General features: G+C 40.3%; 1 protein-coding gene across 6 annotated transcripts in view; it reads left to right on the top strand.

Annotated features, from left to right (window-relative positions):
* The first annotated feature begins 361 nt into the window (after positions 1–361).
* LOC115567853 (dynein heavy chain 11, axonemal) overlaps positions 362–26,508 on the top strand; it is a 40,918-nt gene continuing 14,771 nt past the window's right edge. Inside the window, exons 1-56 of one of the 6 annotated variants that reach the window (XM_030394717.1) lie at positions 362–772; positions 969–1,112; positions 1,258–1,451; positions 1,570–1,759; positions 1,854–1,953; positions 2,096–2,307; positions 2,510–2,731; positions 2,812–2,979; positions 3,105–3,221; positions 3,322–3,459; positions 3,551–3,666; positions 3,772–3,967; positions 4,400–4,504; positions 4,597–4,992; positions 5,658–5,990; positions 7,804–8,016; positions 8,108–8,277; positions 8,355–8,577; positions 8,702–8,818; positions 8,901–8,987; positions 9,081–9,239; positions 9,473–9,556; positions 9,685–9,843; positions 9,954–10,076; positions 10,612–10,734; positions 11,301–11,525; positions 11,610–11,701; positions 11,791–11,917; positions 12,027–12,179; positions 12,267–12,500; positions 13,568–13,699; positions 13,968–14,128; positions 14,237–14,393; positions 14,491–14,636; positions 14,716–14,832; positions 14,909–15,047; positions 15,198–15,290; positions 16,344–16,538; positions 16,613–16,690; positions 16,780–16,912; positions 17,043–17,170; positions 17,484–17,632; positions 17,882–18,032; positions 18,117–18,248; positions 18,684–18,857; positions 19,467–19,671; positions 19,937–20,102; positions 20,204–20,306; positions 20,859–21,098; positions 21,181–21,342; positions 21,448–21,638; positions 21,973–22,135; positions 22,564–22,687; positions 22,870–23,012; positions 24,051–24,212; positions 26,240–26,473. In XM_030394717.1, the coding sequence (XP_030250577.1) occupies positions 557–772; positions 969–1,112; positions 1,258–1,451; positions 1,570–1,759; positions 1,854–1,953; positions 2,096–2,307; positions 2,510–2,731; positions 2,812–2,979; positions 3,105–3,221; positions 3,322–3,459; positions 3,551–3,666; positions 3,772–3,967; positions 4,400–4,504; positions 4,597–4,992; positions 5,658–5,990; positions 7,804–8,016; positions 8,108–8,277; positions 8,355–8,577; positions 8,702–8,818; positions 8,901–8,987; positions 9,081–9,239; positions 9,473–9,556; positions 9,685–9,843; positions 9,954–10,076; positions 10,612–10,734; positions 11,301–11,525; positions 11,610–11,701; positions 11,791–11,917; positions 12,027–12,179; positions 12,267–12,500; positions 13,568–13,699; positions 13,968–14,128; positions 14,237–14,393; positions 14,491–14,636; positions 14,716–14,832; positions 14,909–15,047; positions 15,198–15,290; positions 16,344–16,538; positions 16,613–16,690; positions 16,780–16,912; positions 17,043–17,170; positions 17,484–17,632; positions 17,882–18,032; positions 18,117–18,248; positions 18,684–18,857; positions 19,467–19,671; positions 19,937–20,102; positions 20,204–20,306; positions 20,859–21,098; positions 21,181–21,342; positions 21,448–21,638; positions 21,973–22,135; positions 22,564–22,687; positions 22,870–23,012; positions 24,051–24,212; positions 26,240–26,473 (9,114 nt within the window). In that variant the 5' untranslated portion in view covers positions 362–556. Of the gene's footprint in view, positions 773–968; positions 1,113–1,257; positions 1,452–1,569; positions 1,760–1,853; positions 1,954–2,095; positions 2,308–2,509; positions 2,732–2,811; positions 2,980–3,104; positions 3,222–3,321; positions 3,460–3,550; positions 3,667–3,771; positions 3,968–4,399; positions 4,505–4,596; positions 4,993–5,657; positions 5,991–7,761; positions 8,017–8,107; positions 8,278–8,354; positions 8,578–8,701; positions 8,819–8,900; positions 8,988–9,080; positions 9,240–9,472; positions 9,557–9,684; positions 9,844–9,953; positions 10,077–10,611; positions 10,735–11,300; positions 11,526–11,609; positions 11,702–11,790; positions 11,918–12,026; positions 12,180–12,266; positions 12,501–13,567; positions 13,700–13,967; positions 14,129–14,236; positions 14,394–14,490; positions 14,637–14,715; positions 14,833–14,908; positions 15,048–15,197; positions 15,291–16,343; positions 16,539–16,612; positions 16,691–16,779; positions 16,913–17,042; positions 17,171–17,483; positions 17,633–17,881; positions 18,033–18,116; positions 18,249–18,683; positions 18,858–19,466; positions 19,672–19,936; positions 20,103–20,203; positions 20,307–20,858; positions 21,099–21,180; positions 21,343–21,447; positions 21,639–21,972; positions 22,136–22,563; positions 22,688–22,869; positions 23,013–24,050; positions 24,213–24,298; positions 24,551–26,239; positions 26,474–26,508 lie in introns of those variants that run through there. The other 5 variants (XM_030394714.1, XM_030394716.1, XM_030394718.1 and 2 more) reach the window with 5 other exon arrangements.

Below are 26,508 nucleotides of genomic sequence, written 5' to 3'. Positions count from 1 at the left end.
TTTTATGTTTTCCCTGCTGAAATGAACAGCATAGACCAGCACCAAAACACAACATATGTTGGTCTGGCTTGGTCTTGGTTTTGGTGCTGGTCAATGCTGGTTTTTTCAGCAGGGTTGTTAATCACTTAGGCTACTCTAGGCAACCTGCTTGATATTCTGGCCATCTACAATAATGTGAAATTGTAAAAACAGTGCTATAGAAAGAAATGCTACCAAAATCTTCATGACTTTCACTGAGAACGCTTGAGTAAACTGAGTAAAGTTTGTGTTTGCTTGCTCCACATGTAGCTGCTGGTCGGACTCAGGCACCTGGCAGTGATTGACGGTAGTGGCCGTTGCCTAGCGACGGAATGCTGACCCGCCCCCAGGACTGCACAGCTCGTGCCAGTCTACAGTCACACAGGCACACTGTATATTAAAGTAACCTAAAACTACTCTTACGCGAAGTTAAGGGCTGATTTAAGCTTCAGGAGGTGTCACAGGTCTGTTTTTTCTTTTCCGTTTTTGTTGAGGGAAGGGCCACTAAGTTACAGCACGTCATGGTCGCAGGGCAGTCATGTCCGACGACGAAAGTGTGCCTTCTTTTCTGGACGACGTCAGAGTGAAGTTCGTCGAGGAGAAAGTTTGTGGGCTGCTGCGACTCCACCGCCAAACATGGGAGAAGACTGCCGTCAACGAAGAGTTTCAGACACTTCTCAAAGACTTCTTCGAGAAGGAGTCTGTGTTATTTTTCTCGTCTTTAAAAAAAGGCTGTCTGGTTGCTTCTAATGAGGTATGGTTATTGCAATAACGCCAATAACATTGTGTATAACTAGCTTAGGCAAGGTGCACCTGATTAGTAAGCTAGCTAGTTAGCTTAGGCATTTTACATGATGTTGAAATTGATGGATTTAGCATGACTGATTTATTGAATAGCTTGGAAGTGTCAAATCTGTCTATTAAAATTCATTTTCTTTCTTCTAATGTAGGTCACACCTGTTGCTCAAAACAAGCACATCTATATTCTTAAAAAGGAAGTTGTTTCCATCAATGCTGAAAACTACAGGGCGCTTCTACTCTTTGGCCTGCTTTCTTCATCACCACTACAGCAGCTGTCAAACACAGTGGAGCAGGTGATTGTTATGTAATAGCTACCCTTCATCATACACCTGTCTCAAAAAAACATCCTATTGTATTGGTTCTTCTTTTGTGATCCAGATTTCTACCTCAGTTTTATACGGTACAACCTGGGTGATTCATTTTGTGTCTCTTTACAAGGTATGCGCTCCATTGCTGTCAAACAGCAAAAACCATTTAATGTGGCCAAATCTGATGTCTGAGGACATCATTCGACATGTTGAGAGCATTTGCAGTAAGACATCTGTTGTACAGGGACAGGTATTAGGGAAAACTGTCCTCCCCATTCCAGCTACAACAGACTGGATAGAAAATTCATACAAGGCCTTCAAAATGTAAGCAAACACACACATTTTGCACTTGTTTAACAGACTGGGATCTTTGTGTGTACAGAGTTATTATATTTATATAATTATACAGGTATTCACACTCAAAATGTATTTTCATCATCAGGTATAATAACTATGACAGGGCACTGGCCCATGCTATAGAGACCCAGGTCATCAACTGGACCAACCTGATCCAGAAAACTTTAAAGGAGGATTCATCAGACATACTTCTGACAGGCTGTAATCCAGGGCCCGATGCAGAGCTGAAGTTTTGGGCTTCAAGGCAGAGCAATATCCTAAGCATTTATCATCAGGTATGCTCCCCTTTCCTCCTCATCTTTAGTAAAATAATTATTTGACTTGTTTCCATCTGCTCTCTGTTAAAATGTGTGGTGCTGTTCCTTGTAGCTCCAGAGCCCCATTGTTCAGAAGATGGCAAAAGTGTTAGAGATGCTGGACAGCAGCTACTATCCAACAATCAAGACTCTAATTGGAGGTGTATTTGATGGTAAGATTAGCCAAAGATCTGTACTGTGCTGTAGTTTGCACCAATCAAATCAAATGTCAGATGCATGGCATAATGTGATTACCAAAACATATTGTATCGGATTATGTTGTTATGTTTAACTTTGAACCTGATTTTTCCAAAGCACTTCAAGAAGCCCAGGACATTGACCTCCATCTACAACCTCTACATGCACAACTGTCTCAATTGGAAAAGGGAGGATTTCCTCACTTTGAAACATTCATTCCTGCACTCTTTCACACTCTCTTCCTTATCTGGAGCAACTGCCAATCTTATCAAAGACCAGCACGCATTGTAGTGTTGCTTCAGGAACTCTGCAATCTGCTCATTGAACAGGTAAGAATCCTGATGAAACACCTGTAATAGTGGTCTACATCAAGTGACACATGCATGTGAAATTGTTGCCAATATTATTTGTGACAGTACATGGAATTTTGTTGATTACACTTTGCTGGTATGTTCATGAGTGTGCATTAATCTGACTTCAGTTATTGGCTAACTGAACAAATTCACAGATTTAAAATCTTTCACCATTTAGGCTTCTACATACCTCTCTGGAGACCTTCTCCTCAGAGAGGATCCAGAAGAAAGTCTACAAATGGTAGATAAGGTGATAAAAGTCTTCAGATGTTTCAGAGACAGTTACCGGACACAGAGGGAGAGGTTGGCCAACCATGTGAAACACGCACCCTGGGACTTCCCATCTGCCATGATTTTTGAACGTTTCAACTATTTCCTAAATCGTATGGTACAGTTGGAGGTGAGATAAGGTTTTTGTTTTTGTATTCAGGTGTCAATGGTGAGGTTGTGTTTCCTTTTTATAAAATGCTATTTTTGCAGGACTTGTTTGAAATAATGCTGGACTTTCAGAGGATGGAAAAACTGGAATTTGGTGGACTTAAAGGCAAACACTACAGTGAAAATGCTGCTCAGATGTACAGAGAGTTCAGTAAACACTGCCAAGCATTGAAACAAACTGAAAACAGCCCACTTGACTTAAAGTCTCAGGTGAAATTACTAATTAACATTTCAGTAAATAGCTACTGCACTGATTTATAATGCACTATTTCACACTGATGTCCAAAATTAAAATAATGTTGACTTGTTTATTGTTTGTTGTACTTTGTCACAAGGATTTTGAAAACGAGTATAAGGATTTTAAAGTGTGGAATGTGGACTTTGAATGCCGCCTTGCCAGCCTTTTATGCTCAGCCTTGAAGGATTGCTCAGGACTGGAATCAGCATTTAAAGTAAGCAAGACTGGATAATATGATGATGGTAACGAAAGTATTTATAAATAGTCAGTGACAGAGCTGTCAAGTTGGACACAAACATCTTTTTTTCCTTTAGTTGCTAATTATTGTTGGTCCCTTCTTGGAGCGAAGACAAATTCGACAGATATTTAGACCCAGCGTCCATCTACTGCAGCAACATTTCAGGGAAGAGCTGGAGAAATGTAAATGTCTGTTTAAAGCCCAGCTCAATCAGGTACTGTAGCATCATGGAACATTAGCAAAATGCATCCAAGGCATAATAGAATTTGTCCATGCAACCACTTCTTTCCATTCTTTCGTTACAGATAGAGGGTGGCCTGACTAAGAACATGGCTCAAACTTCTGGAGCTTTGATGTGTGCAAAAATGCTCAGAGAACGCATTCATACACCATGGGAAAAAATCAGATCGCTGTTTGACATGTCAGTAAAAACACTAGACGATTTCCAGTGAATATATGAACTAGTTACAGATAGATGATAGATTTAGATAATGACAATAGTCTCACACTTTTTCTATATTTTTAGACCTGTTGGAGGTGTAGGGATGGAGAAGGAGAACTGCATGTACATGGAGATGATGTGTCTCCTGGACCAGTACGAGGAGGACACTTACTCTGACTGGTGTAATGGTTTGGAACAGGCCTGCCTGATCAACCTAAACCAGCCCCTACTCTGCAGAAATACCTCATCTGGTCTGATCTCAGTCAACTTCAATCCAAAGGTGATTGATGTATTCTTCCTGAAAAACTAGAAAACACTATATAACTATTGATCCAACTTAGTGTTAGACTGATGTAATAATGTATGACTCATACTTATGATCCAGGTTTTATTATTTTTAGTTTACTAGGTTTGACCAAATAACATAATTTCTCCAATGGTGCATAACATAGATACAAACCACCTGGATAAATAATTTCTTGGCTCAAACAGTGTCTCTCCTTTTATATTATAAACAAATCTGTTCATATGATTTTAACATACTGTTGACAGACTTGGTAATATGCTCAAAAAACATTCTGGCAGAGGGAAAACACATTTGATTTGAGTCATTATATTCTCAAAGGCTTTCTGTTAGTTGAGACAAAACATTTACCACCACCCCACTGTGACTATGTATATGAGTTAATCACCATTTCCTTTCACTCCTCAGCTGACTGAAGTCTTGAAAGATGTAAAGTATATTCAGACTCTCAGTCAGATTGAGATCCCTGCAGCTGCACTGACTGTTTTTGAGAAGCGTTTAATGTTCACAAAGGTAAGAAACAAAGAAAATTACACTCATGCACACTTGTTTGAGTTAACCAATATGCAATATGTCTTTCTTAATATCCTTTATGTATTTTCTAGTATTTGAGCATCCTGCAGCTGTTAGCACAATGGTACAATGGGCTAAAGCAGACAGTGCTAGAGGTGGAACTTCCTCTCATCAGAGGTGAGCTGGAGTCCATAGACGTGCAGTTGACAAGAGTAGAGTCTGACCTGACGTGGCAGGATCCAGACTGCTGGAGCTTCATCAGCACCACGAAAGACCTGGTCCACGACCTTGTGTGTCGAGTCAGCAGAGCAAAGGAAAACTGTGAAGCCATCCAAACAATGATGAAGGGATGGAGCAAACAGGCCATGTTTTGCAGAAAGGACAACAAGAAAGGCTCGCTCATACAGCTGGAAGACAGGGAGGACCGTGTCAACAAGAAGTACAGCTTAATGAAGAAGGATGGAGACTCTATCCACAAGTTGATCCAGGTATATATGGTTGGATTTATTATACTGTTCCCTATTATTCATCATAGATTTTCCATGAATACCATGTTACTGTACTGTAAGTAATTAAACACCCCAAATTATGAAATGATTGTCATGGTTTCAAAACCTTTTGTGTTATTGTAGAGATGTTAATCTTCATAGCTTATAGAAAATGTGTGGGACACTTCAAAGGTAATTCCACAAATTGTTTAATTACATTTGAATTAATTTCATAATTTGCACTTGTGTTTAGCTTTGGATTCAGTATCATTATACCAAGATAAACCTTTTAAATCTAGTCAGTCCAGATTTTGTCTGGTTTCTAACCTACTTTTTTTTCCTGACATGAATATGATTTTACTTGAAATACTGTGTATTGAAAAAAATGATATGTTGATATCTTCAGAACTCAGCAACTCACACCAAAACAATCTAGATGGATAAATAGCACGGCCAGAAAAATATGGATTCTTGATTTTCTTTTTCTTTATTATGTCCCAGTACTTGAGGAACCATGTAATTATATATGCCCTACTTGTTTCTGAGATAGAACAAACTCTGCAATCAAACATCAACATCATAGAAATTAAATACGATACAAGTACAAGTCAAACATTGACAGTTTTCATGCTCTCCATCTCTCCAAAATCCTACCATTTTCTCAGGAGAATATTGTCCTTTTCCATGCTGACCCTACCTCAGAAGCATGGCAGTCCTACTTGGAGTACGTGGATGAGATGGTTGTGGAGGGGCTATTCAATTACATTAGCCACTCTCTTCAGTTCTTTATGGACAACATGGAATCATGGCCAAACCAGAAGCCTCTGTTTGAAGCTCAGTTGATGCTGAGTAGCTCTGGAATGGTCTTCCTCCCCTCACTGGAGCAAGATGCAGGGGACGGCCTCTATGAGCTGATAGAGGGTCTGATCAGAGACGTATTCAAGACTTCTGTGAATATCAACAGAGTGGCTGCACATCTTGGCATGGATAGCTTCCAGGTACTGCTTTAGATTTGTATGTTAAAACTGACTGTTTTTTAAATACAGAGTTTCTCTGTAAATAGGGATGTTTTTCAAGATTCAAAATGGAATAATGTATACTACCAGTCAAAAGTTTGGACACCTTCTCATTTAATGGTTTTTCTTTATTTTCATGACTATTGTTTACATTGTAGATTCTCACTGAAGGCATCAAAACTATGAATGAACACTTATGGAATTATATAGTAAACAAAAAAGTGTGAAACAACTCTAAATATGTTATGTATTTATATATATTTATTTATATACATTTTAGATTCCTCAAAGTGGCCACCCTTGCTTTGTTGACAGCGCTGCAAACCCTTGGCCTTTTCTCAATGAGCTTCATGATGTTGTCACCTGAAATGGTTTTCACTTCACAGGTTTGCCTTGTCAGGGTTCATTTGTGGAATTTCTTGCCTTCTTAATGGAGTTGGGACCATTAGTTGTGTTGTGCAGAAGTCAAGTTGGTACACAGCTGACAGCCCTATTTGACAACTATTAGAATTCATATTATGGCAAGAACCAATCAGCTAAGTAAAGAGAAATGACAGTCCATCATTACTTTAAGAACTGAAGGTCAGTCAGTCCAGAAAATTGCAAAAACTTTGAATGTGTCCCCAAGTGCAGTCGCGAAAACCATCAAGCGGTACGACGAAACTGGCTCACATGAGGACCGCCCCAGGAAAGGAAGACCAAGAGTCAACTCTGCTGCTGAGGATAAATTCATCCGAGTCACCAGCCTCAGAAATCGCAAATTAAGCACCTCAGATTAGAGCCCAGATGAATGCCACACGGAGTTCTAGTAGCAGACACATCTCTACATCAACTGTTCAGAGGAGACTGCACAAATCAGGCCTTTATGGTCAAATAGCTGCTAAAAAAACACTACTAAGGTAAAGCAACAAGCAGAAGAGATTTGTTTGGGCCAAGAAACACAAGGAATGGACATTAGACCAGTGGAAATCTGTGCTTTGGTCTGGTGAGTCCAAATTTGAGATCTTTGGATCCACCCGCCGTGTCTTTGTGCGACGCAGAAAAGGTGAACGGATGGTCTCTACATGCATGGTTCCCACCGTGAAGCATGGAGGAGGAGGTGTGATGGTGTGGGGCTGCTTTGCTGGTGACACTGGTTGGGATTTATTCAAAATTGAAGGCACACTGAACCAGCATGGCTACCACAGCATCCTGTAGCGACATGCCATCCCATCCGGTTTGCGTTTAGTTGGACCATCATTTATTTTTCAACAGGACAATGACCCCACACACCTCCAGGCTGTGTAAGGGCTATTTGACCAAGAAGGAGAGTGATGGAGTGCTGCGCCAGATGACCAGGCCTCCACAGTCACCTGACCTAAACCCAATCAAGATGGTTTGGGATGAAATGGACCGCAGAATGAAGGCAAAAGGGCCAACAAGTGCTCAGCATCTCTGGGAACTCCTTCAAGACTGTTGGAAATCCATTTCAGGTGAATACCTCATGAAGCTCATCAAGAGAATGCCAAGAGTGTGCAAAGCAGTAATCAAAGCAAAAGGTGGCTATTTTGAAGAATCTAAAACATAAAACATGTTTTCACACTTTTTTGTTTACTACATAATTCCATGTGTTCATTCACAGTTGTGATGCCTTCAGTGAGAATCTACAATATAAATAATCATGAAAATAAAAGAAAAACATCTACAAAAAAAACAACCTCTACAAATTCTAGATCTTTCTCGTGTTATATGTCATGTAATATAACTCTTACAGGATGTAATGGATGACATGCTAGATTTGTTGGGCCTGAGACAGGAAATAATGGAGCGAGTGGAAAACGTCCTCAAGAAAGCAATAAATTACCAGAGAAAGTTTGACTGCTACACCCATCTCTGGCAAGATGACAGGGCAGAGTTTCTCTGCCAGTTTCTCCTTTATGGACGTGTACTCACAGCTGAAGAAATGGAGGCTTATGGAATAGATGTACTTCCTGAGAGCCCGCCTACAATTGATAACTTCAAAGAACAGGTAAAAACCTTTTTTAAAATGATGAGTCACATTTGCCCTCTTTATGGCAGGTGTCTCAATTGTAATGTCTGTTCTGGTGTTTATTTTACAGATAGATTATTATGAGGATCTGTATGCTGAAATATCCAAGGTTGAGGACTTCAGAGTGTTCAATGGATGGTTTCGGGTGGATATCAAGTTCTTTAAACTGAGCCTCCTTAACGCTTTAAAGAAGTGGAGCTGGCTTTTTAAAGAACACCTTTTGACGCATGTCACTAACAGGTAAAGCTAATTTCTGCATGGCTGTCAGACTAAACTATAACATGAGTTGTTCTCACAGAGCGTTTTTTCCTTCCTAGCCTCGATGAGCTGCAGAGGTTTGTCCGAGCAACAGTTGAAGGGCTTGGACAGCCTGTAGCTAAAGGAAACCACTGTGGCTTGGTGGAGGTGATGAGTCACTTGTTGGCTGTCAGAGACCGACAAGCAGCCACAGACAAAATGTTTGACCCACTCAGAGACACGGTAATCCTCCTGGAGCAATATGGAGTGACCATACCCGACCAGGTCTATTCTCAGCTGGTGGTAAGAAAACAAATGGGTTATTTCTCCTATTTTCGCTCCACTTTTAACCTTTAACTAAAAATAATGTGAAAATGATAATTTATTCACATTCAACCTTTGAGAAATCAAAATACTCTCTGTACAGGAACTTCCTGAGAAATGGAGTGCAGCCAAAAAACTGGCCTTAAAAATGAGGCATGAGGTGGCACCCATGCAGAATGCAGAAGTGATGGTTTTACGAAGGCGGTGCATGGCATTTGAGGTGACATGTCACTTTAAGCTTTTATTTCCAGAGAAATTATGCAGTGTTGACCAGCATTTAAATGGTACTTTTAATTTTTCAGGTGAAACAAAGCCAATTCAAGGAGAAGTTCAGGGCAACAGCACCCTTCAGTTACAATGCAGCGCACCCATACATCAGTCTGGAGAAGGTAGGAGTTAAACCATTCCTTGATTATAGGGTTAAAATAAAACTGTATCATATTGTACACTTTGGATAACACTTGCCATGCGTTGTTTTCTAGTCTGAAAAAGCAATCCGAGACATGGAGAAAGAGGTAGCGGAGCTGCAGGAGTCTACAAATCTGTTTGACGTTACTATTCCTGACTTCAGAGACATCAAGCTCTGCAGACGAGAGATCATGGTCCTCAAAGAACTGTGGGACATTGTTGTATTTGTGCAGGTCAGTACCTTACCGTATTTTGAATATTTGAATGTCACAATTCTTCAGGAAATAGAAATACAGCCGATGACGATCTCATCATGCCAATACAATACCCTAATTACTCAATATCTTGACCAGCACTGTCCTCTTGGAGGCTGTCATTGATTCTTTGAATACCCTGTAGCCTCCAAATGTCCCCATTAAGCACCGTCAGCCCATTGACCCCTCTGCATTCGTCTTTATCTATACAGAGCAGTGTGGAAAACTGGACAATGACCAAATGGAGGCAGATAAACGTGGACCAGATGGATGCAGAATTGAGAAGGTTTGCCAAGGTGAGGTCACCAACAGTGCTACATCACACCAGCACATCTCTCCTGCTGTCTTGCTGTCATGCACCATTGCTGTTTGTAACAGATGCCCCTAATAACTAATTATGTTTACCTACCTTCTGTTTGTGTAGGACATACGGAAGCTTGACAAGGAGGCTCGCGTGTGGGATGTGTATTCTGGGTTAGACCTTTATGTAAAGAACCTGTTGACGTCACTGCGGGCCGTGAGTCAGCTACAGAACCTGGCAATACGAGAGCGCCACTGGGTGCAGCTAATTAGAACAACGCAGGTGCGTAAATTCATTGAAGCAGGATCCTACTTTAGAGCAAAGCATTTTTTCTGGCATGATAGAAAACTTAGACTTTGTATCATGACAATAATTCTTTTAAATTGAAATAGATGAACTTCACTGTGACTGACAACACCACCTTGGACGACCTCTTGGCTCTGCAGCTCCATTTGCTGGAGGATGAAGTTCGCAACATAGTGGATAAGGCGGTTAAAGAAATGGCCATAGAGAAGGTTCTTCAGTTGTTACCGTATTATGCAAGCAAGAGTACTTTATTCATAATGACCAATAATATGATAAAACATGTTTTAAGCAAACTTATTATTATCATTCTTCTAGCTATACTGCTGCATGTTTGGGCTAAATATGAATAATGTGCACAATTACCAAATAGGACTAGATCTAGAACATTTTACCTTAGGATGTTTAGGGAAAAAGTAATGAAATCAACCCAGGAACCAGCCAAATGTACATGGTCCGTTACGTCGTTAAAACCATACATCTCCAAAGAATCAACTTTGCATGACTTGATTAAACACAGGTTTTATTTAGAAGTTTTCTAACCATGTATTTCTCGGATAATCCAATGGGTTTTAAATGGTTGAGAGGAATGAGAATTGTCTCAATCCATAATAAGTAAACAAATCACCTCATTCAGTTTTCATTTGCTAGTTTCAGTTGATATATTTGGTTTAGGTGTTACTAAATACTGTTGGAAATACTGTTTGCAAAGACTGATTATCCAACTTATTTTTTTTTTTATCTCAGGTTGTAACACAAATAAGTCAAACGTGGTTATCAATGGAGCTTTCATATGAAGATCATTACCAAACCTCTGTGCCACTGCTGAAGTGTGAAGAGGAACTTATTGAAACTCTTGAGGATCATCAGGTAAATGTTTAAGCTGCTGTTATTGATGCTAAGACTTTATGTGTGACCCTATTGTGTTGAAAAATGCATAAAGGCTGTAAAGCACAGGAAAAAGTTCTCAAGATCAGTTGTCTGTGAGAGGCACTGATGGTAAAGAGCTGAATAGAGATGAGAGTGCAGAAAGGGGCCTCCCTGTCTGACTGTCTAACAGCACAACTGAGAGAAGAGAGGTCCCTATTGAGTCCTTAGATTTATAGCTACTCGAGGACACGGGGCATTGTTGCACTCTGGCGGTCTTTGTACATGTACACCAGATGCATTGGGGGGTTATAGCCAGCAATTAGAAGTCTTGCCACTTTAGTGCCTCCATCATTGTGTAAACAGACCGTCTCTCTCCCCCACTTTTTTATGGCATGGTATGCTGATGAGGTTGAATATGCATTGAAATTAAACCGACATATGTTATGAAGATAAGGTTACGAAGATACGTCTTTCTCTTGCCACAGATTGTGTGGTAGTTTGGCATTTTTTTATTTTTTCATTAGACTAAATCATTAGACCCATGTCTCCTTGTTCTCATCCTAAAGGTTCAGCTCCAGGGTGTCTTTCAGAGCAAGCATGTAGATCACTTCCTGTTCCATGTAGTTGAACTACAGAAACAGCTGATGGTGGCTGACTCTGTGCTGATGGTCTGGATTGAGGTCCAAAGGACATGGGCCTACCTGGAAAGCATCTTCAAGGGCTGTGATGATATCTGCCAGCAGCTGCCAGCAGATGCACACAGATTCCAAGCGATAGATACAGAATTTCAGGTCTGCACTAATATGCCAGGCATGTAATGAAGCAAATTCTGTTGCTGTCATAATTTTAAACATGGACATTTTGATCCTTTTTAGGAGTTAATGTTGGACAGCGCCAAGACTAAAAATGTCATTGAGGCCACCAACAAACCTCTTCTGTTTGAGAAGTTAGAGGATCTACAAAAAAGGTTCATTTTTATCTTACTAAATACAATTTCATTATACTCTCAACAGTTTGATGTTTTGTACTAACTTTTCACATACTTTCTTTTAACAGGCTGGCATTGTGTGAAAAAGCTCTTGCTGAGTACCTGGAGACAAAGAGACTTGCCTTTCCACGATTCTACTTTATTTCATCTGCAGACTTGTTGGACATCCTCTCTAAAGGGAGTTGTCCCAGAGAGGTACATACGTATATGTAGATTTTCCTTCATTTGTGTTTATGGTATTTATCCAATGTCACTATTTCACGTGTCTGTCAAGACAAATTGAGTGGCTCACTGTCTTTTACAGGTAACTATCCACCTCTCAAAACTATTTGCCAACATGTCAGACCTTGAGTTTACCAAAAACGAACAATTGGAAAATCCTAAACTTGCAGTGGGAATGTACAGCAAAGAGGCGGAATATGTCCCATTCCAGACCGAATGCCACTGTTATGGACTGGTAAGATAAGATCCAGGATTAAAGAATCTGAATTTGCTAACACATTTGTAAAATAACTGACCTAATAGTAATGTCACTTGACAATAGGTGGAGGCGTGGCTCACCTGTCTGGAGGAGTCTATGAAGGCATGTGTCAGGGGTCACTTGTCTGAGGCTGTTTCTGTGTACGAGGACAGGCCCAGAGAACAGTGGATTCTTGACTTCCCTGCCCAAGTGGCTCTCACTGGATCTCAGATCTGGTGGAGTAATGATATGGAGCTTGTATTTAAAAGGCTGGAGGAAGGATTTGAGTCTGCACTAAAGGACTACAACAAGAAACAGGTACATTTTGTGATGAATTTGAAAATAACAGAGGAAGAGCGAGAGGTTTTTGTAAATATTAAGTAATGGAGACTTTTGTCAATGGGCAGCGTGTTCCTGAGATCTCTTCTGGTCCTAAATGTTGGGCCAATATATTTTACAGGTTTAGGTGATAATTTGTACCTATCTTGTTTATTGAAAGAGGAGAGTTTTGTTACAAGACTTAGTCGTGCTGCCAAAATGTGTGGTGTGTTGAATTTGACAATTATTTTGCAAGGCACCTACAATATTTTGAAGACTGAAAATAACCCCTTACAAAACTAGAATCTCATACCGCACCACCACAGACTGTCACCACAAAATTTCTCTGGATTACTATGAATTGTATTACAACATCAAGTAAATTTTAAGTTGACAGATGTAAATTTAGATTATTGAAATGAAATGTCATTTTAGGAAAAAGTTACTGCCTTGATTTAACTGCATTTATACATGCATTATATATACAGGTATATAAACACTGTATATATGTAAATGTAAAGATAGTATTACATTATACTGATTTGTGTATATTCTGTGACTGAAGTGGAACTGATAAAGACGACAGACACGTTTTCCATAACGCCATCATCACGCCATCGTGACATGAGAGTCAGTGACTTGATATGGATTTGTTGGGCCTGGTTGTGAGCTATGCTCACAGCTGTATTATCACTCTTGTCAGTTTCATCAGCACTATTTAAGGTTAGCATGTCCTTGGTTGCTGTTTGAATAATCTCTCACTCCCTTCACTGTGCTGCACTGATTGGATCTGCTGTCATACACGACCAGTGACAAATGCCAGACATCTAGTGATGTTTAGTCAAAACAAAAAGACAAGACTTATTTTGATTGTTTTTAAAGTCCAGGTCCATGATTAGTGTTTGCTGAAATTCTCCACATTGTCCACATTCATATACCGACTATATCTGTGCAGTGTTGATCTGCATGGATTAATGTTTTAATGACTTTGAAAAATTAACAATACAACTGAGACCGGAAATTTGAACCAAACAATGTTATATCAGATTGTGTAACCCCTCCTCCAGATTTCTCAACTCAACTTGTTGATTGCCATGCTACTGGGAGAGCTGAGCTCAGGCGACAGGCAGAAGATTATGACTATATGCACTATTGATGTCCATGCTAGAGACATTGTAGCCAGCCTCATCGCCCAAAAGGTAATTATAGTTGAATCATCCCATAGTCAGCATTTCATTTTTGTGCTATTGAGCTAATTTATTATAACGGATTTTACTCAACATAAAGGTATGTAAAGCACATAAAGAATTTATCAGATTGTTGTGTTGCTTCTCTCAGGTTAAGATATAAATTACTGAAAAATCACAACCCAGATGGTATCAGTTCAATTCAGTTTAAACACATGCAGCAAGTAAAACACTGAAATCTTCTTTAGTATAGTTTAAAAAGAGCCGCCTTTGTTCTCAGGTCACCACCTCACAGTCCTTCCAGTGGCTTTCCCAGCTCCGACATTGCTGGTATGAAAAGCAGCATCACTGCTTTGTTAACATCTGCGATGCTCAGTTCCTTTACTCGTACGAGTACCTTGGAAATATGCCACGTCTAGTCATCACTCCCCTCACAGACCGGTAATTGCACTGCTTATAAGTTTTCAGTCTATGCAAATAAAGTTTTGCTATATTTTCGACATGTAGCATTGCTAAAATTTATTTTGCTATTGCCATGAGCGTATATAGGTGCTACATCACCTTAACTCAGTCACTCCACCTGACCATGAGTGGGGCCCCAGCAGGCCCCGCTGGAACAGGAAAGACTGAGACCACTAAGGATCTTGGCAGAGCCATGGGCGTCATGGTATATATCTTCAACTGTTCTGAACAGATGGACTACAAGGTGTGAAATTAAGCAGAAAATTTATTATTATTCCCTTTAGTCAGTCTTTGTTTTCATTAAATGTTTTGATGCAAATTGAATTTTTGTCTATGTTCAGTCAATTGGAAATATCTACAAGGGTCTAGCCCAGACTGGAGCATGGGGCTGCTTTGATGAGTTCAATCGTATCGCTGTGGACGTTTTGTCCATTGTAGCAGTGCAGGTCAAAACTATACAGGACGCCCTTCGTGCTAAGAAGAAAAGGTAAGAAATTGAAGCCGTATAAATGAAGCCATAAATGAAGAGAGTGAAAAATGAGTTAACTCCCTGTACATTCCTACAGGTTTCTGTTCTTGGATAAAGACATTGTCTTAAAGCCCTCTGTGGGAATTTTCATCACAATGAACCCTGGCTATGCAGGCAGGACAGAGCTACCTGAGAATCTCAAGGCTCTTTTCAGGTGGGATACAGATTCAGCTTATAGTGTACTTTTGCTCAGCATGAAGTTCATTATGCACTGTTGTGTTCTGCTGCAGACCCTGTGCCATGGTGGTGCCTGACACTGAGCTTATTTGCGAGATAATGTTGGTTGCAGAGGGCTTCGGTGGTGCTAAGCTATTAGCCAAGAAGTTTATCACTCTGTACACGCTCTGTAAAGAACTGCTCTCCCAGCAGGTAGGAGAAAAGCACTTAACTGCACTATTCTTATTTTTGGATTATATCAGAGAGCATTGATATTAAATCAGGAGCACAGCATTGCATGTAACCATTTAATACAGCTTAGCACTTTTGTATAACATGATTTGTCTCTAATTTGCCTATTAGGACCACTATGATTGGGGTTTGCGTGCTGTCAAGTCTGTTCTGGTTGTAGCTGGGGCACTGAGAAGAAGAGACAAGAGTAGACCAGAGGATCAGGTGACTTATATGTGCATGTCATCCCAGAGCCACAAGTGGTAGATGCACTTTCTTTTTTGATTTTCTATTACAGAGAAATCACGAAACAAAAAAGGAAAACAACATGCATGAAAAGATCTAGATTGCCCAGTTTCCATAAAACCACAATCCTATGCGCCCAACGAGATCTATTCCTGTGGCATATTCAGTTTTTCAGTCTTTTGTCTTGTCATTGACATGTAGGCATCATCCATTTCTCCCATTTCTCTTGACATAGCTCCTCTTGAGTATTTATCCAGTGAGTTTACAGTAGCACATAATATATTTTGTTCACAATTTTCAGCCATTCATCTTTCGTTAGGGGTTCTACCATGTACCATTTGAGGGTTCTCCCCAGAAATCTTTTGTGTTGCAGCGCACCGTCTGTCGGGGGGGGGGAGGGGGAGGGTGCGAACACTCGTCAACCTCAGTCGGGGGGGGGAAAGACATGGACAGACGGTCATCAACTCCGTCAGCCGGACGCTCACCGCCGTCAGCCGGGAGCTCCTAGCCGTCAACCGGGGACGGACTGACGCTCGTCACAGTCACGCGCGGAGTATAGCGGGGCTGACCTAGCGGGGTAGCGCCGCTGTTCCACCGTCTGGGGAGAACCCTGCTTAGGCGGGAGGCAAAAATGCTTGGGCGCCGCGCCTAAGCCGTATAATGGCAGGGAAAACCCTGCATTTATTGGGAATGGCCATTTGCAAGCTGCCAACAAGACTTTAAGCAAATATGTTGATCTTGTTACACAATGTTTTCTTAAATAATACAAAAATAAAGTATTATACATGACTTAGGAATATCAAAGCCACGAATAGCCATATGGACATTTCCTCACAACAGTACAATTTCAGGACAAAGCAAAACAAGTATGAATGGTCTACATTTATCACACCACATTGATTCCAACATGACTGTGTTACAGATAAGTATTTGCTCTAAATGTTAGGTGTAATAAAGAATCCAATTATATTATTCAAGTATAGTATTAAGATGCATTTTCTTATATAAGATTTAAGTGTATTTTCTCCCCAGGTGCTGATGCGTGCACTGAGGGACTTCAACATGCCTAAAATTGTGACAGAGGATGTGACTATCTTCTTGGGACTGCTGGGAGATCTGTTTCCTTGCCTGGAGGTGGAGAGAGAACGAGACTGTGAATTTGAAAAGGCTGTCCGAAAGACCACAGTGCAGCTCCGACTCCAGCCTGAGGAGACATTCATCCTTAAGGTTTGACATGATATGGTGTGTTCCTGCTGGAATAAGAATGAAAGAAATCTTTTTCTAAACATTTATTTTGTCAGGTGGTACAGTTGGAAGAACTTATGGCCGTGCGTCATTCTGTCTTTGTTCTTGGAAATGCAGGGACTGGGAAAAGCCAGGTTAGATTTAAAGCCTTAAAAGTTGTCAAAATGAAATCAAATTATTTTTTATAAAGTACATCAAATGTCAGTTATTTGTCTTTCAATAGATTTTGAGAGTTCTCCATAAAACCTATGTAAACCTGAAGAGGAAGCCTGTGTGGAATGACCTCAATCCCAAAGCAGTGGACAGAGATGAATTGTTCGGCTTTATCCATCCCGTGACTCGAGAGTGGAAAGATGGTAAACAGAGCTGGTTTTGAATCACAATAACAAAATTAGAGCACATGAACAAGTGCTTACACATAGCAAGTGCAAACAGTGCTTATATCTTGTAATCTCAGTTGTTCGTGTTCTTCAATCTCTGTGTAAGGTTTGTTTTCATCACTGATGCGAGAGCAAGCAAACATCTCCCACACAGGACCTAAGTGGATTGTGTTGGATGGAGACATTGATCCGATGTGGATTGAATCACTCAACACAGTGATGGATGACAACAAGGTACCTCCCTCCTGTTCACTCATACACTATTGTACAGCACATAGCAACCGAGGTGGTATAGATAGAAAAAGATGTTCCTTTCCCCCTCCTTCAGCAATCACTTCCTGGAGTGTGAGTACTTGGAGGTCTTTTTCCAGAGTGATGAATCATGTCACAGTGATCTTGAGCCTTCGAAATATTCTAAAGCAACTCTGTCAAACCTGATGAGATATGAAGGTGTTTTCCTTATCGTTTGGGTAGAGTCTTGTCCATCATGTTGACCATTCAAATGTTGTAGTATTTGGTACCTTTAATCCCTCATAACATCTTTCAGGTCCTGACTCTGGCCAGTAATGAACGTGTGCCACTCACTTCCTCCATGAGACTGGTGTTTGAAATCAGTCACCTAAGGACGGCAACTCCTGCTACTGTGTCCAGAGCAGGAATTCTCTATGTGAACCATCAGGACTTGGGCTGGAACCCGTGAGTCACACGGTTAATATTAAAGTGTTTTTAGGTTTTCAGTGCAATGGTGTTTTTGTATTATCTTCTTTATTATAGTTTAAAACTCTGCAGTATTTGCTAGTATTATTTGTTGTTAAATTTACTTATTTCATTTTAAAAAACAATTGTTGGATTTCTCCGCATACCACAGTTTGGAGCAAGTGGGATTTATTGATTAGTTAAGATGAGCACAGAAAGATTTAAACAATTCCTTTTCTTGTTGCTCAGGTACGTTGCCAGTTGGATTGACCAACGAGAACGGCAGACAGAAAGGGCCCACCTCACCATACTGTTTGAAAAATATGTTCCACGTTGTCTAGAACAGATGAGGAAAACCTTCAGGCCCATCACTCCTATACCAGAAAACTCTATGGTGCAGGTACTCAACACAGAAGCAAGCCCAGTGGTTCTAGTTCTCCTTTGGTGCGCATTTACAGTCAGCAATTTTTTTCTTATTGTTCAGACACTCTGCACTTTGCTTGACTGCCTCCTGACACCAGAAAATATCCCATCTGACTCTCCGCGGGAGCTCTATGAAACCTACTTCACCTTCGCCTGCATCTGGGCTTTTGGTGGGGCCCTGTATCAAGACCAGGTATTACTTTGATTTAATTCAAGCAGATGAAATTTAATTCAGTCCAAGATAATTTTTGTCCAAACACAGTGTGCTCAAAACATTACAACTGTCCCCATACAGAAATCAATTATTTTCTATAGAGAATCGTGTAACTGGGCATTAATGTTACAGGCAACATCAAGGGCTGTTGCACAATGTTATCAATACTCCTGGTAATAGTCCACTTAGTTATCACTTTACTCACTCCTGTCTTTGTCTTTGTTCTTCTGTCATAAAGATATAAATATAGGCTAAGGCACGACATGGGGCCTTTTGTTGAGATGACCTGTCAAGAGTGTCAAGTGACCAAGAATAAGATGAGCTCAACTGTCAATCATGGGAACTAATTGTGGGGTTGTCTATTGAAATGATGTGATTTAATATATGATATTATATCTTCTATGATTTTCACAGCTCTATGATTACCGTGTACAGTTCAGCCAGTGGTGGACCAAAGAAATGAAGACAGTGAAGCTACCAGCACAGGGGACTGTGTTTGACTACTGCCTTGACCCTCAAACCAGACGCTTCCTGCCCTGGGCTGATACTGTGCCTCCGTTTGAAATGGAAACTTGTACGCCATTACAGGCAAGAACATAGAAGCTACTATAGATACAGAAACATAGGACACTTCATGTAACTCTAGACACGCAGACTTTTCAAAGCACTTTGACAAATAATCACATACAGACGTAATCACAAGAAGCAACCTTCTTCAAGAAAAATAACCAAAAAATGAACAATACAATCATACGAAAAATATATATCAGCCTCAGTGAACATAATAAGAGAGGGTAAAGTCACATCATGAGGTTATGGCAGGGGTGCTAGAATGGATGATAGGCTTTCCACTGTGTCTGATTACCATCTACTACACCCCATACCAGACTGTGTGGGGGTGAAGGCATGAGCAACAAGGCTTGAGCTATCACCCACGCTCTATTGTCTTTCTTTATGCTACTGCGTACAGCTGTGAATGCTCCAAAGGCTCTTGCTGAGCCGTAATTAGTAGGGTTTTGTTCTGAGCAAATGATGCTATTATGACAGAATAGTTGTGGTGCACTGGGGAAATACAAGAAATTATAAATCACATACAATTCACTGAACACATGTCTGTCAATAAATCACACTCAAAGAAAGCCGTAATAACTATGTATGTTTCTGCTCTCTGTCTTCCTGCTGTTTCTATGATTGCAGGCTGTTGTGGTACACACAGCAGAAACTGTGCGTCTTCGGTACTTCATGGACTTGTTGCTGGAGAAGAGACAGCCAGTGATGCTTGTGGGGAATGCTGGAGTGGGAAAGACTGCACTTGTCAGGAACAAGTTAGAGTGTCTGCCAGAGAGTTACATGACTACAAAAGTACCCTTCAACTACTACACTACATCCCTCATGCTGCAGGGTGAGTGGGGATTTTGATTGTTTTCGAGTACAGACTAGCACAACAAGTAAACTGTAGCACCATCTGCTGGTAATTTTCACATTCAGACAGGATGGAAGGGGAAAAAACTTAACCCTTAGGTGTCTTTTGCAGGCGTTACCTTGGCCATATGACATCCTCACATTTCCAAGGCATATTTGATAAGGGAATTATTATTCTAGCTCTTAAAAGGGCTGTTGTTTGTCCTTTACATGTTAGGTAACCTTCCGTAAACTTTCTCTTGTAGTGATTCTGGAACGAACATTAGAGAAAAGAGCAGGCAGGAGCTATGCACCTGTAAGCAACAGACGGATGATCTACTTTATAGATGACATGAACATGCCCGCTGTTGACAGTTATGGAACAGTGCAACCGCACACACTTATTCGGCAACATCTGGATTATGGGCATTGGTGAGCCTCATTGGCATTACTCTTTACAACATTTTGTGTTTAATAACACAAACTGTGTTTCTGTGTTATTAAACCAGGCCTTGTTTTTTTCCTCTGTGTAGGTATGACAGACAGAAAATGACCCTAAAAGAAATACACAATACCCAGTATGTTGCCTGTATGAATCCAACTTCTGGGAGCTTCAGTATCAACCCCAGACTACAGGTATGTTTCCAAGTTGAATTGCATTTATTCGTATTTTCAGATGCAGGATCAAAAGAAGCATTTTGTAACAGCACAATTTATTTTTCAGTGCAAATTGCATCACCCGTGTTGACAGTATATAAACCTCAGTGTAGGTTTAAGTTAATCCATCCAAATTTTCATCTGCAGAAACTTTTTAAACCACAGAAAAATAAACTTGTTAACTATACTTGTTTACAGAGAAAGCGAGTAGCATGTTGCAATTATAAGTCCATAAGGAAAACTGATGTTATATCTTCTGTGTGGTTTTGAGGATAGATAAAACATTCAACAGATTTGAATACAATATTTTATGCTCAAGTGGCAGCATGGTGAAGATATGTTATCAATGATGTTGCAACTGCTGTAGAAAAAAATAGTCTGTAACATTGAGTGTAGATACATATCCTCATAATTAGTTTTCATTTAAATGCCTACCAATGTTATCAAAGTTCTGGGGTTAGGCTGAAGTCATTGCTAATCAAAAGATATTATCTATTTTCTGAAAGTTTGTTGTAACTTTGCTCTCTACAGAGACATTTCTCAGTGTTTGCAGTGAACTTTCCTTCATCTGAGGCTCAGACGTCCATCTTCAGTCAAATACTGTGTGGCCACCTTAGGCAGCACCTCTTTAGTCCGCTGGTTCAGAGGAGCACTGCAGCAGTGGTCCAAGCTGCTGTAACTCTTCATCACAAGATGATTCACAGCTTTCTTCCCACAGCCATCAAATTTCACTACACTTTTAATCTACGAGACTTGTCTAACATCTTCCAGGTAGTGCTTATACCAAACAATTTCTGCAATTTGTCTATTGAATGAAAAGTGCCATATTCATATGATTTTCGGTGTTATTCAGGGCATCCTGTTTGCTGGGCCTGAGAGTGTCAAAGACAGCACTGACCTGGCACTGTTGTGGCTCCACGAGTCCTGCAGAGTGTACTCAGACAGACTGGTAGATGTCATGGACCTGCAGCTCTTCCGGAAGCTCCAGATGGAGACTGTGCATGAATGCTTCGAGGTGCATTACAGATTCTGATAAACAGTTTACATTTCTGCTCTTCACCTTCATTTAACAACAGTGAATGAAAGATTCAAATGATTTATTCTGCTTGTCCTCTTCCAGGGACTGGAAGACAAAAAGGTGACAAAGCAGCCCCTCCTCTATTGCCGTTTTGCCCAAATAGGCGATGAAGCCTATAGTCCTGTTACAGACTGGTCCGCGCTCAGGTCCATCCTCACAGATGCCCTGGAGAGCTACAATGAGCTCAATGCAGCCATGAATCTGGTGCTATTTGAGGATGCAATGCAACATGTGTAAGTATAGCTGGTTATCATATTATTCTAATAATTAGAATGGTCATAGTAAACTTATAAAATATTGTTCTTTTATAATGTTGATGAAGTGTTTTACATCCAAGACACTAAACAAAGCAATAAAAAAAGAGTTCATAAACATAACATATTGAAAATAAGCAAATGCATTAAATATAAAATGGCAGTTTGATGTAGAAAGGATGTGATGTTAAAATCCTCCATGCCAATCTCGGGAGACCATGTACTAAGACATCTAAAGATATTCTGTCTAGATTTATAACATTTGGTTAGACATAGATGTTTTGTGGCATAACAAAGATTGTGTTGTTACCAGCTGTCGCATCAGTCGTATCCTGGAGTCTCCAAGGGGTCACGGCTTACTGGTTGGGGTCGGGGGCAGTGGGAAGCAGAGCCTGACTCGTCTGGCTGCCTACATATCCTCTGTGGAAGTCTTCCAAATCACTCTGAGTAAGGGTTATAGCATCCAGGACCTCAAGGTAATGTTGTTAATAGGATACAGCCAAACAGAACATCAAGCAGAGTATAACCTCATAAAATATGCTCTTAGGAAAATGTATAACCTTTAAATGAGTTACAATCCTTCACACGTCACAATTAATTTAAATCAAGGTTTGTTTGCATGCAGGATATTTATGTTATTAATTTTTGTACCCCACTTACACAGGAAATGCTTGTCAGATACTATTTCAAGCCACTTGGAAATGTTTCAATATCTTATTGATGAAACAAGTTTGTCAATTTTATCCTTTAATAGCCTCTTAAAAAATCAAAGAGTCGTCATGGGACTTGTGCTATCTCATTGATTGTTGTTGGACAATTTGAAATTCTTTAATGGACTCCATATCAGTGCGACTGTTTTACTGTGCAGTCTGCTACTATACATTTCATGTGTGATTTTGTTCAGATTGATCTGGCAGGCTTGTTCCTCAAGACTGGAGTGAAGAACCAGCATGTGGCTCTGCTCCTGACCGATGCACAGATACCTGATGAGCGGTTTCTGGTCATAATAAATGATTTACTGGCATCTGGTCAGTACAAATGTCCATAATAACCATACTATGTTTCAGAGAACATGCCTGTTGTAATTGTAGCTGTTGAACTGTTTTTATTGATATACATTATCAGCTATCAAACTTAGCCTTTAAAATCAATCTGACTGTGATCGCTAGAGCCTGTCAGTCTGTGATTATGACTGTGCCTCTCCCTCCAGGAGAAATTCCTGAGCTTTTCAGCGAGGAGGAGATTGAAGGTATCTTGTCGGGTGTGAGAGCTGAAGTCCGAGCTCTTGGACTGCTGGACAGTAGGGAGAACGGCTGGAGATTCTTTACCGACAGAGTTCGGCGACAGCTCACGGTCTAGTCTTCCAAAAATTTCACTAGCTATAATTATTCACCCGCACTTCTATCCTTATCAGTCTGAAGAATGGAAAAGACTGATATTTAATTGCACTTACAAGCTGATTTTGTCCGTGTAATGTGTTTAATTGAGTCATTCTGTGATGATGTCTAGGTGAGCTGTTTCCACCAACATCTTATTTCTGCAAAATACCTGAGTTTAAGTGACTCAAAACAATAGTTCTACTCAGTTTGACCAATTTTTGAAATATGCTTAATTTTTGTTACTCACACACTTAAGCCTGTAGAAACCTCAATTTTTACGGTGGAAAAAATTATAGACTTGATTAACATGACATAATTCAAGACTGGAATGTGAAGAATATATATGTATTTTTTAGCAACATCGTGGTGTCATCTATCTACTTATTACATTTTGGCTATAGTTCCTTTATAATTCAGATTCTGTTCACTATTTGAGTGAAGCCACATACAATTTCTGACACAAACTGAAAGTACAGATTAATGGTGTACTTCGTGAGCTTTGATAACACTTGAATGTGAGTTCACAGCCAACATTCAGAGCAATGAATTAATTAATAAGTTAAACAAGGCATTTGTAGAAATTAAAAATCTTACACAGTGTGTTCAAAATTAAAAGCACAGCTGCTGTGTGTAATGTTAGTAAATATGTTTGACAAGCTGAGTTAACAGAGCCAGAAGAACTGGGGGGTTAAAAGGAAGGAAATTCTTGTCTCAGTATACATGTATGCCATCCAGCTAGTGTTTGCGCCAGGGCCTCTGGTAGTGTCACCGTCTGCTCCAACCAACTGGGAATGTGGCTGTCTGACCAAATGCCAAGTAGATGAAAGTGGGGGCTCAGACGACTGCCAGTTCTGGTTTCCCTTTTGGATGCATCTGTGATATCTATGACCTGTGTTGATTTTCCTATGTGCACTTGGCTGTGTATCTTGTATGGGGATATTTTCCAGACCTGTTTATGTACAATATTTGTACTTTGGTGACACTCACTGTTTCCCTGCTTGCTTCTTTGTAGGTGATACTGTGTTTGTCTCCCGTGGGCAGTGCCCTTAGTGTTAGGGCCCGTCGATTCCCTGCTCTCATCCAGTGCACCACCATTGACTGGTTCCATCCTTGGACCTCAGATGCTCTGCAGTCAGTCAGCTACAGGTTCATCCAAGAGATTGAAGGCATTGAGGTCAGACCTTTGAAGCCAAGTACTTTATCTCACCATCTCTCATTCTACTCAGTTTCTCAATAAGTTTGTCTCCTTGCTTTCCACCAAGTGTGTGAATTGTTTATTATTATTATTGCAAATAACAGTATTGTCTGTCAGAGAAGTATCTATGGGTGTGTCATAGAGTATAGTACCTTCCCTAGTTTTGCCATGTACCCCTTATTCCAGACTGAGTTAGACTTTAATGAACACCTTCTAATTACTACAGTGCAGCTGGATTAACGTCTCCATAGATCCCTCATCATTAGTCCTCTGCTGAGGTGCTGACAAATTGCTGAACACATGCCTGGAGACTCACAGTGAGTGCAGGCATATCATTGTTTTCCATCATAGCAGAGGAACGATCACAACCCAGAATCATTTATGTTAATGAGAGAAGAGTGATTAAGCACATAACGACCCTCTAAGGAGGCACAGCTGTCACAACCAGGAAGTGTCATCACATATGTGAACATGTGCCAGACTATTACTTCTGACTGTGTGCCTGTGTGCGTGTGTGTGTGTGTGTGTGTGTGTGTGTGTGTGTGTGTGTGCGCCTGTGTGCGCCTGTGTGTGTGTGTGTGTGTGTGTGTGTGTGTGTGTGTGTGTGTGTGTGTGTGTGTGCGTGTGTGTGGGTCTGGGTGTGTGTGTGTGTGTGTGTGTGTGTGGGGGTGGGTCTGGGTGTGTGTGGGTGTGTGTGTGTACAGATTCATCCATGTTTGGATACTCATTTCCTTCAAAAAAAATGTGTCCTGTTGTAATCGTAGTACTGAAGAAGCTGTGGCATTATTATAGCATTAGTGCTTAAGAAAAAGTAGTAGTGACAACTATTATTATTCATATTTAAGGATGGAGTAAGGTATTGATTAAAAAAATATTTTGATAAGTGAGACTTCTTTTAGATAATTTTTTTGCCAAAACATGCCAAACATTTGCTGGCTCCAGTGTGTCAGATGTGAGCATGTACATGTTTTCTTTGTCATACATGAGAGTAAACTGAATATCTTTGAGTTTGGGACACTGCCTTCAGCTGTTGGAAATTAAAACAGTAATTTTTTTACACTTTGTTGACATTTCTTGATAAATTGATCAAGTCAGAAAATAATTGGCAGATTAATCAATAACGAAAATAATCATTAGTTTCAGTTATAGTAGCTGTAAAGTTATATTAATAGAAACACATTCAGGGGAGCGAAAACATGTGGAAGAAATGTTTTTGTGGATGCAGACAGGACTGTGTTTAAGTTAATGTTCATAAATAACAAAATATTCTTAAAAGTTGAAAAAAAAAAGATATGAGCTATTACTGTATTTATAAAGTCATTAATGATTGTTTATCTTTTAAAGAGGCTGGGAAACAAGAAATGAAATGATCATTAATTTGAAGTTAGAAATGTACAACCCACTCATAGTTGTTACACAGGGCCAATCAATGGGAACTTCTCTCGCATCTCAACTGAACATCGCATGCTTTGTCAAAAAGCATTATGTCAGATCTTAATTAATAATGATTTTTTTCCTACCGGCTCCGTAATCATTAACAATGGCTTTTTGTGAGTTATGGTTAGGTTTGATCTTTGTATTCTCTGCTCATTTGTTTTTGCTTTAATTGATTGCTAACTGTTTGATTAATAGAGGCTCTGTGTCATTGAGCTCCATATGATGAATATCTAGTTGGACTGTAGTACAACAGACACTGTAGAAGGTATTTAGAAAGTTGGAGGACATCAGAGATAATGTAAACAGTGTGCATGTTTTACAAGCTGCATGTCAGTGGTCTAAACACATTATTTTCACAGAGGTTTCAAAGCCTAATCATTCCTGCTAGCTGCACCTAAATTTCAGTTTGAGTAAGTCAGGGCCAGCCAAGTAAGATGGCAAAACTTGTAGATGAATTCAAAATTTATGAAGATAATATTTCAGTCCCCATCAGGTCGGCGATGTTAAACTCTACTCAATCCAGCTCGCCCTGTTCGCCCCTCTCCCCCCTTGTCTGCTTATTTTTACAGCCTGCCGTCCAGGAATCCATCAGTCTTTTCATGGCCTACGTTCACACCAGTGTCAACCAGGCAAGTGAAAAATACCAGCGCAATGAGAAGAGGTACAATTACACCACCCCCAAGAGCTTTCTCCAGCAAATCACCCTGTACAGCAACCTTCTGGGGAAGAGCCGGGCTCAGCTCCAACACAAGATGAACCGACTTGACAGCGGCCTTCAAAAGCTCCAAACCACTGCCTCTCAGGTGAACGTCTTTATTATACACTGTGGGGGGCTAAT

This window comes from Sparus aurata, chromosome 17 (assembly GCF_900880675.1).
Source record: "Sparus aurata chromosome 17, fSpaAur1.1, whole genome shotgun sequence".
In the NCBI taxonomy this organism is placed as follows: Eukaryota; Metazoa; Chordata; class Actinopteri; order Spariformes; family Sparidae; genus Sparus; species Sparus aurata.
Note: the sequence above shows the minus strand (reverse complement) of the source record. Positions and strands in the feature narration are given on the sequence as shown.